Below are 10,986 nucleotides of genomic sequence, written 5' to 3'. Positions count from 1 at the left end.
AGGAAGGTTTTGGGTGGAGAGGGTTACAACCGGGAAAGCAAGCCTCACATCTTCCATGGTGGGAATGTCGATGAGAATGGTTGAACTCAGAAGTTTCACTGGCACAAAAAGCCTAATTTAGACACGGGCAGGTAAAATACCAAAAATCAGGTAAGCAAACCAAGTATTCCTTTTGGAGAGGGTACGAAGGGGGAAGACTGTTTTTCTTTAAAAACCACTAAAACTTTTTAAAACTGCATTATTGCCAGGTATGGTGGCTCACACCTGGAGTCCCACCACTTTGGGAGGTCCAGGCTGGCGGATTGCTTGAGTTCAGGAGTTCAAGACCAGCCTGGCCAACATGGCAAAACCCTACAAAAAATACAAAAAAATTAGCTGGGTGTGGTGGCGCGCCCGGTGGTCCCGGCTACTCCAGAGGCTGAAGTGGGAGGATGGCTTGAGTGCAGGAGGCATAGGTTGCAGCAGGCCAAGATCACGCCACTGCACTCCAGTCTGTGAGACAGAGCTGGACCCTGTCTCAAAAAACAAAAACTGCATTATTTAATCTGTTTAAAAAAAAAAAAAAAACTCGGCTGGGGGTGGTGCCTCAGGCCTGTAATCCCAGCACTCTGGGAGGCCGAAGTGGACAAGCCTGGCCACGGTGAAACCCCGTCTCTTCTAAAAAAAATACAAAAAATTAGCTGGGTGTGGTGGCACATGCCTGTAATCCCAGCTACTCAGGAGGCTGAGGCAGGAGAATCGCTTGAACCTGAGAGGCAGAAGTTGCAGTGAGCCGAGATCGCACCATTGCACTCTAGCCTGGGCAACAACAGCGAAGCTCCATCTCAAAAACACAAAACAAAACAAACAAAAAATCTTCAAAGCCATAAAAAGGAATTTTAAGAAAACGAATTCTAACATGAACCTTTATATAGTACAAGTTCAGGCTCTTGTGTGTTTTTTTTTTTTTTTTTTTTTGGTGGAGAGCTCTCTCTCTCGTCCAGGCTGGTCTAGAATTCCTGGGCTCAAGCACTCCTCCTGCCTCAACCTCCCAAAGCGCTGGGCTTACAGGCGTAAGCCACCCAGCCAGCCTCTGGAAAGGACCTTAAGGGTGTGTGGGGTTCACCAACCTCTACTCTTCCAGGGCCAGTCTAGGGTCCCAACGTCTCCATCTTCAGCCCCAAGCTCTGGGCCAGGATGTGCACAGCCCCCGACGCGCGTTTCTCCACCAGAGCTTTGCCGCTGTTCGACAGGTCCAAACGTGAACGTCACCTCCACTCCTGCCGTATTGTTTGGGCTCACCCAGTTCTCCCCTGGAGGTGGCACTCCCTCTGTCCCTCCTGTGTGGAGACATGCATTGAAAATGACTGTCTCCAACAACCCGGGACTTTAAAGCGAGGCAAACAAACGCACACCAGGAACTTGTTCATCAAGTCTCAAAAACACCAGTATTACCAGTTGTATGATTCAAGGATTTATTAAGTCATACATGCAAAACATAATGCTAACTGCATTAGCAAAAGATCAATGTAAAAACACTCCACAATTCTGCAACTGTCAATTTAAAAAATCCTGTTGTCGTGGCTGAAAGGTTCCGCGTTGTATTCTTGCCGGTGAGTTAAGTTGTACAGAACATTGTCAGCACTAGCACAGTTTACAGAACCTCACAGACCCAAAGGAACATCATTAGGCAAAGCGACTACAGGAGGCGTGTGTCTGCGTGGGCGAGGTAAAGAGGGTCAGTATTGGTCAAGTGACAGTGTCAGTAATCTGGCAAGACAGTGATGTTAAGAAGGTTCATAGTTTAAGAATTATCTAAAATATTTTAAAAACTATAAAGCTGCAACACATGATTTTTACACCTAGTTACTAGAAAACTAAGGAAAGCACTTATTAGCTTTGAATAAAGTAACATGGAAAGCACTTTTACTCATCTACAAAAAAACCTTCTAATGCATTATCAGAAAGATTTTATAATACAAGGAGGCATATTGCTCAGTAAGAAGGGGTCCTATAAGAAAAGCACTTACTAAGTTAGCGACTAAGGGAACGACCAGTTTAAAGATGAATTAAATGCCCAATTTGGGGAGGGATGGCAGGTGTAAGAGAAAGGAAAAGCTTAAGAACACATTTCCTGATAATACCAACCTTTCTTTCATCATCTACTGCATTTGACAGAAATTAACCTTTTAGAGCTTTTACCCGTGACACTTTTGTTCCTTGTACAATGTAGTGTAAATCTCCACTTCGTATGTTGTCAAAATACTGTCTTTGTCCTTTGATCACACACACCCCACCCGGCACACCCACAGCTAAACAGAATTCTTCATTAGAGGAAACACGAGTTCTGTTCAAAATCTCCGCAAGAGCTGGTCAGAAAACTCACTATGAAATCAAAAAGACTGATCCAAAGAGCTGAGCTGTTACACTCACTCCATTACAGTACAATGTTATGTCGTGAACATGGGCCGCTAAATCACTGGTGAGTTCAATGGCAACGCACCATTCGGGAGGCTGTTCTGCTTTACACATCTGAGAACTACTGAGCAAGTGTCTGCATCTCCTAACTGCAGAGGCTATAGTCTTCTCAAAGACGAAGGTCCTTACACAGTTTAGTGCTTGGTGTTCTTAGCACAACAATGCAGTGTAGTTCAGAAGGTATTTTGGCAACTCTTAATCTGAGCAAGAATAGGGTGGGCTTTTGAAAAATAAGGCTTTAAGAAGGTTTGTCATTTTAGGGCTAAATTTTAATAGAATGTGAGTCTGAACTCTTACATTTAGAACAAACAAAAACCTTCAAATTACTGATTGGTTCAAAATGGTTTTATGGAAAAATTAATCTGTAACAAAAAGTTGGCATTGAGTGCGAAGGCTCCACCGTTTTTTTTTTTTGAGCAAAGCGTACAAAGGTTCCAAGGGACAGGACCAAGAACGAGGGGCTCAGACGTTTACAACAGCAGGCATTTTCTCTTCCTCTTCTTCACCGGAGGTGGGCAGAGGACTGCTCGGATCGCTTCGTCAAACACTGTCTTGAGGCCTCGCTGTGTGAGCGCCGAGCACTCCAGGTATTTCACAGCACCTACAGGAAAACACGACCACACAGGAGTGTACACTTGAGCCCACTCTCTTCTGATCACAACACCGGCGGGAGGCAGCTCCGGGGGCCTGGGCACCTTCTGCCGGCTCCCAGCCCTGCTTCCACCTTCCAACGCTGACATTAAGACCCAGAAGGCGATGCCAGCTGGTTCCCCAAGAGTACAACCAGGCCCTGAGTGGGAGACACACACCCTCCTTTCCCAGACTGGACTCCAGTCTCTGTCACTACAATAAAAGAGGTACAAGGCAGAGGAAAAACGCAGGATTCCATACCAATCTCCTTAGCCATGGCTAGACCCTGTGGATAGGTGATGGGAGTCAGCTTCTTCTCCTTCAGTTTCTCGATCGTGTCTTTATCATCCCTAAGATCAAGTTTAGTTCCCACTAGGATGATGGGAGTGTTGGGACAGTGGTGCCGCACCTCAGGATACCACTAGATGTGAAGAAGGAACAGAGGTTGTGATGTGCTCCTTTACAGACGCCCTTCACCTAAATCACACCCAGCCGGTGGCACTTGTGCCAGACACCTAACCTCAGGCACAGCCTCCCCACCGAGCCTTCATGTGGTTCCCACCTTCAATCTGAGCCTTGAGCCATAAGAAACATCTCAGGTGTTCCATGAGCAAGCTAGGACTCCGGATCATGGCCGGACAGAACCACGACCAGAGAGAATGGGCTCTACAACCGCAGGGGAAGAGGCGGAAGGGAAGAGAGTTCCTCCCAAAGCAAATAAACCACTTTGTTTTTGGTAAAACAAGTTCTTAGGGTCATCTGAGAAAATTCATCATCTGTTCAGAAACGAGAATAAACTACCTGGCCCAAGGTCTCAGGTCTGCCGCCATTATCCCCACTGAAAATGTCCCTACTGAAGGGCCTGTCTCGTCATTTTCACTAAGAAGTTTGTGAAAGAGACTGGAGTAGAAAGAAATGGTGGTTAGTTTTATTAGACCAATTCTGAGTGCCTCATTATTTTAATGAGGTCCAGGAAACTTCTGAACCAGAACCTGAAGCTTTAAAAATCCACATATTAGGCCAGGCACAGTGGCTCACATCTGAAATCCCAGCATTTTGAGAGTTTGAGGTGGGTGGGTCACTTGAGGCCAGCGGTTTGAGACCAGTCTGGCAAACATGGTGAAACCCCGTCTCTACTAAAAGTACAAAAATTAGCCAGGTGTGGTGGCGGGCGCCTGTAATCCCAGCTACTCAGGAGGCTGAGACAGGAGAATCGCTTGAACCGGGAGGTGGAGGTTGCGGTGAGCCAAGATTGTGCCACTGCACTCCAGCCTGGGTGACAGTGAAGACTCCATCTCAAAAATAAATAAATAAAAATAAACTGCTGATGGCTCAGGCGCAGTGGCTCACACCCATAATCCCAGCACTTTGGGAGGCTGAAGTGGAAGGATCACTTCAGCCCAGGAGTTTGAGACCAGCCAGGGTGTACAAAACCAGCGCTACAAAAAATTTTTAAAGATTAGCCAGGCACAGCGGCGCACATTTACAGTCCCAGCAACACGGGAACGGAGGCAGGAGAACTGCAGGAGAACTGTTTGAGCCCAGGAGCTCAAGGCTACAGTGAGCTCTGATGTCACCACCACACTCCAGCCTGGACAACAGGGTGAGACCCCTGTCTCAAAAGAATAAAAAACCCAATCATGTACTTAAGTAGCAAATTACTAAAACCAATTTAAATAACTGAAAATTCCTAGGCTAAGTATTTCTTTTTTTTTTAAATTTATTTATTATTATTATACTTTATAAAGTATTTATTTCTGAGAGTGTCATTCTATAACTCACATACTTTAAATCCCCACCTACCTTTGCACGGACATTTTCAAATGATGCAGGACTCACAAGGGAAAAGCAAATTAAGAACACATCCTACAAAAAGGAAACACAGGGAAACATTTAGACAACGACCTTGGAACAAAGCCTGCACTTTGCTTTCTGGATGTTGCTGGGAAGGACTTGTCGGACGCAGAGCGTGTCTACTAGGTACCAGTGGCTTGGTCAGACGCTTCCTGATCCACCCTTTCAGTTTGTCAGAGGGCTCCCAAACCAAACCCAGCATGTCAAGCCACCAGTTACTTATGAAAATGGGGAGCGTGAAGGCAGAATGATGCCGGAAGCTCTTCAAGGATCAGGAGGATCAGACCAGACCCCCCAGGAGGCTTCCTTTCCGCCTATCTATCTAAACAGAAAAAAATCAAGTATGAAGGTATGATTCCAGTATTTCTGTAAAATCTGGTTTAGAGTACAAACATTTTTAGATGGTCACTGGTTCCAATTAAACTGCTTCTTCAGGAGCTGCCTGTCACAGCTCCCAGCACCAAGTGGGGGCTCCAATATTTGCTACTTGAGCCCTTCCCTCCGCAAGGAAGGAGGACTTAGTGTGTAAGTGGCACCTTCACAGCTGACGACCACCCTCATGCTGCCCTCGAGTCAGCACAGCCAGGGCCTCAGGAGAACTCGCTCCCAGGGCAGCTGTGGCTGAAGCAGAGGCGTGAAGGGTGGGTGCGGAGGACACAGTGGAGGGTGCTTCGGGGAACACGCCAGACATCTGCATGCTTCCTCCATTCTGTATTTTGTGTCAAACCAAATTCAAATATTTACCTGTATTTAAAAATGCCCAAGAACTTCTAAAATGCTACATTTCTAAAATATTCTCCGAGAAAAAGGCAATTATGCTACTTTATGAAATGCACACAATTCCCAAGCTACACTTTCAACCCTCCAGCTGATACCTTGTACCTGAAAGGGAAAGAAACATCCCACACAACAGCTTTTTATAACTGACATTTGAAGAATGCTGGCGCATGCACAAGCTCGTCCAAGAATCACCGCGGCACCCAGCACACCATCTCAAGCATGGTGGGGTTAGCTCAGCAGCACCGCACAGCCGCGCCCAGACAGCCCCACCACACGGGACACCGAAGCGGAGAAAGAAGGCCCCGGCAACAAGGTTAGTCCTGCTCCGGCTCGGCTCACAGCTAGGTGGGCTTCCAAGAGGAGTCTCCGTATCTGCATCTCCAACCAGCCAGGAGAGGGGCCCTCTCACTCTCCCCGCTCCTTTCACTCGGGAGGGGAAGATGGCAGTTCACAAACTGCTTTAATTCAAGCCGGTGGGTAAACTATCACACTCTAATCAAGTTTATTTCATCAAGCAAAACCCCAACCTTGAGTGAATTAAATATAAAACACTCAAGGAGCTTGAGGCTTAATAAAAAAAAATCCTAAGAAAACGAAGTGAAATGAGAGAACAGAGAAAGCTTGAAACTGAAGTGGACTGAAAGTTTTACATACGGCAATCGGCTTGTCTTTGCCCCGGGAGGTTATATCCTTACCGTACGTTTCTCCAACCTAGTAATGCATGAGAACTTGGTTTGAGTTTAGTACAGACTGAGGAAAATAAAAATCAACATAACCTCTTATCGATTCTTCATTAGAATTTTGTCTTAACCCTCCAGAGGGATCCAAAAGCATATAATAATCTAACATCTTCGATGACAAATGCCACTGAAACACTCCACACTACCTGGTCAAAAGCGGGCGTAAGAAGTTCAACAATGGTGAACAGAGGTCAGGCAGATCCTGATGGGGGCAACAACGTGCTCCTCCTCCCATGGCAGCACCCACCAGAACCTACAACAGCCCGCACAGCCGGAGATGTTCTGCACCGTCCCTTACCGCGAAGGCAGGCGGGAGCCACCGGCACTTTCCAGTGCTCCATCTGAGTTCTCAGACACAGCCTAGCTGAAGCCACAGCACACAAGAAAGGTACCCATCGGTAAATGATGCCTACCAGACAAAGGGCTCTCCCAGAACATAGCCAGGCCTCAGGGCTGACAGTTTTAATGCTACCAGAACATTCCAGGTCTCCTATGCAGAAATGTTCCTATCTTCCACCTAGTTCTGGGAGCCTGGTTTGAATGTACAGACTTCCATTATCAAAATCAACACTGTTGCTGACACCAAGGCCCCCAATTCTGGGCCGCTTTGCAGGTCTGGGGGAAGCCACCCCTTAAGCACAAGCTTTTTGTTTTTTTTTTTTTGAGATGGAGTCTTGCTCTGTTGCCCAGGCTGGAGTGCAGTGGCACGATCTCAGCTCACTGTAATCTCTGCCTCCTGGATTCAAGCGATTCTCCTGCCTCGGTCTCCCAAGTAGTTGGAACTACAGGTGCCCACCACCATGCCCAGCTAATTTTTTGTATTTTCAGTAGAGACTAGGTTTCACCATGTTGGCCAGGCTAGTCTCGAACTCCTACCCACCTTGGCTTCCCAAAGTGCTGGGATTATAGGCGTGAGCCACCACGTCCAGCCATGGACAAATTTGAGAAGTGAACACTTCCAGTGTTTATCACAATGCTGTCAATTCATTTCTTTATTCCAATAAAAACTGACAAACTCGCTCTTCCAACATAGAACCCTGAAACTATTTTAAGAAAAGGGCTCACGCCTGTAATCCCAACACTTTGGGAGGCCAAGGCAGGTGGATCACGAGGTCAGGAGTTCAAGACCAGCCTGGTCAAGATGGTGAAACCCCGTGTCTACTAAAAATACAAAATTAGCCGGGGGTGGTGGTGGACACCTGTAATCCCAGCTACTCAGGAGGCAGAGGTTGCGCCACTGCACTCCAGTCTGGGTGACAGAGTGAGACTCTGTCTCAAAAAAAAAAGGCGGGGGGCAAATGAGAAAACTTTTAATTTCATCTCACTCATGCTTTTCTTTTTTTTGAGACTTTTTGAGACGGAGTCTCACTGTGTCACCCAGGCTGGAGTGCAGTGGCACAATCTCGGCTCACTGCAAGCTCCGCCTCCCAGGTTCACACCATTATCCTGCCTCAGCCTCCCTGGTAGCTGGGACTACAGGCGCCCGCCACCGCACCTGGCTAATTTTTGTATTTTTAGTAGAGACGGGTTTCACCATGTTAGCCAGGATGGTCTCGATCTCCTGACCTTGTGATCCGCCCACCTCGGCCTCCCAAAGTGCTGGGATTAACAGGCATGAGCCACCACGCCCAGCTGGTTTTTCTGTATTTTTAGTAGAGTCGGGGCTTCACTGTGTTAGCCACGATGGTCTCGATCTCCTGACCTCGTGATCCGCCCACCTCAGCCTCCCAAAGTGCTGGGATTACAGGCGTGAGCCATCGCACCAGGCCACTCAAGCTTTTCTGGATTTACCATTCAAAGAGCATATTAGTTTCCACAGCTATCTGGGTTTCATCTATGGGCTATTTTTGAAGATCTGTCCTCCCAAGGACTTGATATGGTACCAAATCTTTACCGTGGGAGAGGATCATCGAGAACCAGTTACAAAAATGCAGCTTCAAAAGAGCCTCTGATCGTATCTGTGGCACCCTTTCGATTTTTAAGAGCCTCTTTTTTGATGGAGAAGAGACATGCACAACAGGAGCAAGCAGTTCCACTTTCCACCCTGCGTTTGTGCAATGCCATCTGCCTGTTCCTTCCTTGTTCCTTCTTCGTCCCCAGCTAAATATAGCTTCCCGAAACCCTGTCTAGTGCTTCTGGTACTCACTTCCTAGCATCCACTCCTCCCGGCCGTCGCTGTCCTGACGCCTCACACACAGAGGCTGTGCTGGCTGACCCTGGCTGGGAGGCTCTATTTCTTCCCTGTCCTCATAACACTCAGAGAACCTCAGAGGGCACCACCAGTGTCTCTCCAGTCTCTCAACTTCCTTCCTCACAGGTCACTTGTGTGTTCTGGAGCCTCAGGCTGTCTCCAGTCACCGGCCCATGTTTCCAGTCAACCTAAGCACTGCTTTCCCCTTTCTGACTCACCCAGACTCGCGCATGCCTGTTACACACATGGTGTCTTCAATGCCTTTGTCACTCCTGCATCACACACCACTTCCTCCTCGGCGGTGAGAGGTGCAGCCAGGGCTGCTCCTCCCGCTGCCTCCTGCCCACTGGTGGAATTAACCACAAGAGATGGGTCCACTTTCCATGGAGTAAGACAAGGGCGGGCATCTGGACAGCTGAGATCTCACTACAAAAAAGCAGCGTTGTTTCTACTTCATTTTATTTTCTTCCAAATGATATACACCTGGATTTTACTTTCAGGTTTGGAGTTTTAAAAAACACAGGCATTCTGGTCAGGTGCAGTGGCTCACGCCTGTAATTCCAGCACTTTGGGAGGCCAAGGCGAGCAGATCACGAGGGTCAGGAGATCGAGACCATCCCAGTTAGAAACCCCGTGTCTCTACTAAAAATACAAAAAACTAGCCGGGCGTGGTGGCGGGCGCCTGTAGTCCCAGCTGCTCGTGAGGCTGAGGCAGGAGAATGGCATGAACCCGGGAGGCGGAGCTTGCAGTGAGCTGAGATTGTGCCACTGCACTCCAGTCTGGGTGGCAGAACAAGACTCTGTCTCAAAAAACAAAACAACAACAACAACAAAACAGACATTCTGGCCAGGCACAGTGGCTCACGCCTGTAATCCTATAAAAGGGTCAGGCAGTCCCTCACATCTGAGAACCAGCCTGGCGCTCGCAGCTTCGCCATGGTGGAGGTTGCCACTATTGAATAGAATAATCTCGCAGAACACCGACATCAGACAAAGTCACCTGTGTGACCGTGCTGAAATAGGACCAAAAGTAAGTAAACTTTAAAAAAAAAACTCATAATCATTTCTAAGTAGTGACAAATCCAAGATCATCATACAAACCACAAAAATCACCAAATATCCCCTGCTCCCAGCCAGTATGAGTGAGGGCCGAATTCCCACAGCACCCAGGTGCGTGTCTCCTTCACAGCGAAGAGTAACAAACCCAGTTCTGTTTAACTATAGGTGTGTGCCCGGTGCTCTCTGGCTGCACTTGTAACAGCCAACCTCACAAAAGCTGAGGCCTTTTGAAACTCAAAACTGCCAAGCCAAACACCACAGTTTTTCTTTTTATCTACCATCACAGGAGTCTAGCCCACCACTTTAAAACCTTTAGCACTGGCCAGGCTCAGTGGCTCACACCTGTAATCCCAGCACTTTGGGAGGCCGAGGCGGGCAGATCATGAGGTCAGGAGATCAAGACCGTCCTGGCTAATACAGTGAAACCCAGTCTCTACAAAAATATAAAAAATTAGCCAGGCGTGGTGGTGGGCGCCTGTAGTCCCAGCTACTCGGAAGGCTGGCTGACACAGGAGACTGGCGCGAACCCGGGAGGTGGAGCTTGCAGTGAGCCAAGATCGCAGCACTGCACTCCAGCCTGGGCGAGAGAGCGAGACTCCATCTCAAAAAAAATAAATAAATAAAAATAAAAAACAAAATTAGCCAGGCATGGTAGTGCATGCCTGTAGTCTCAGCTATGTGGGAGACTAGGGTGGGAAAGTCGCCTGAACCTGGGAAGCGGAGGTTGCAGTGAGCCAAGATCACACCACTGCACTCCAGCCTGGGCAACAAGAGCGAAACTCCGTCTCAAAAAGACAAACTTTTAGCATAGCAAGAAAATGAGGCCGGGCGCGGTGGCTCAAGCCTGTAATCCCAGCACTTTGGGAGGCCGAGGCGGGTGGATCACAAGGTCAGGAGATCGAGACTATCCTGGCTAACATGGTGAAACCCCGTCTCTACTAAAAATACAAAAAAAATTAGCCGGGCGCGGTAGCGGGCGCCTGTAGTCCCAGCTACTTGGGAGGCTGAGGCGGGAGAATGGCGTGAACCCGGGGGGCGGAGCTTGCAGTGAGCCGAGATCGCGCCACTGCACTCCAGCCTGGGAGACACAGTGAGACTCCGTCTAAAAAAAAAAAAAAAAAGAAGAAAATGAAACAATTGGCATGACGCACTGGGGTCCTGGCTGACCCCAACATGGAGGCTCAGCATCTCAGCGAACCCGCCGCACAGCCTGAGTCTCAGGACACACACAGGGCTCAGGACTCGTTGTGACACTGACAGGTTACTTAGGCTCCC

At 48.2% G+C, this 10,986-nt stretch overlaps 1 protein-coding gene across 2 annotated transcripts in view; it reads right to left on the bottom strand.

The window, feature by feature from the left end:
- Nucleotides 1-1,440: 1,440 nt before the first annotated feature.
- Nucleotides 1,441-10,986, bottom strand: part of RAC1 (Rac family small GTPase 1) — a 30,283-nt gene continuing 20,737 nt past the window's right edge. Inside the window, exons 4-7 of one of the 2 annotated variants that reach the window (XM_003895705.2) lie at nucleotides 6,376-6,432; nucleotides 4,891-4,953; nucleotides 3,349-3,508; nucleotides 1,441-3,058 (exon numbers count right to left, since the gene is read on the bottom strand). In XM_003895705.2, coding sequence (XP_003895754.1) covers nucleotides 2,928-3,058; nucleotides 3,349-3,508; nucleotides 4,891-4,953; nucleotides 6,376-6,432 — 411 coding nt within the window. In that variant the 3' untranslated portion in view covers nucleotides 1,441-2,927. The remainder of the gene's footprint in view (nucleotides 3,059-3,348; nucleotides 3,509-4,890; nucleotides 4,954-6,375; nucleotides 6,433-10,986) is intronic. The other variant, XM_003895704.2, reaches the window with a different exon arrangement.

This window comes from Papio anubis, chromosome 4, assembly GCF_008728515.1.
Source record: "Papio anubis isolate 15944 chromosome 4, Panubis1.0, whole genome shotgun sequence".
NCBI classification, from domain to species: Eukaryota; Metazoa; Chordata; class Mammalia; order Primates; family Cercopithecidae; genus Papio; species Papio anubis.
This window is presented reverse-complemented; position numbering and strand designations above follow the sequence as displayed.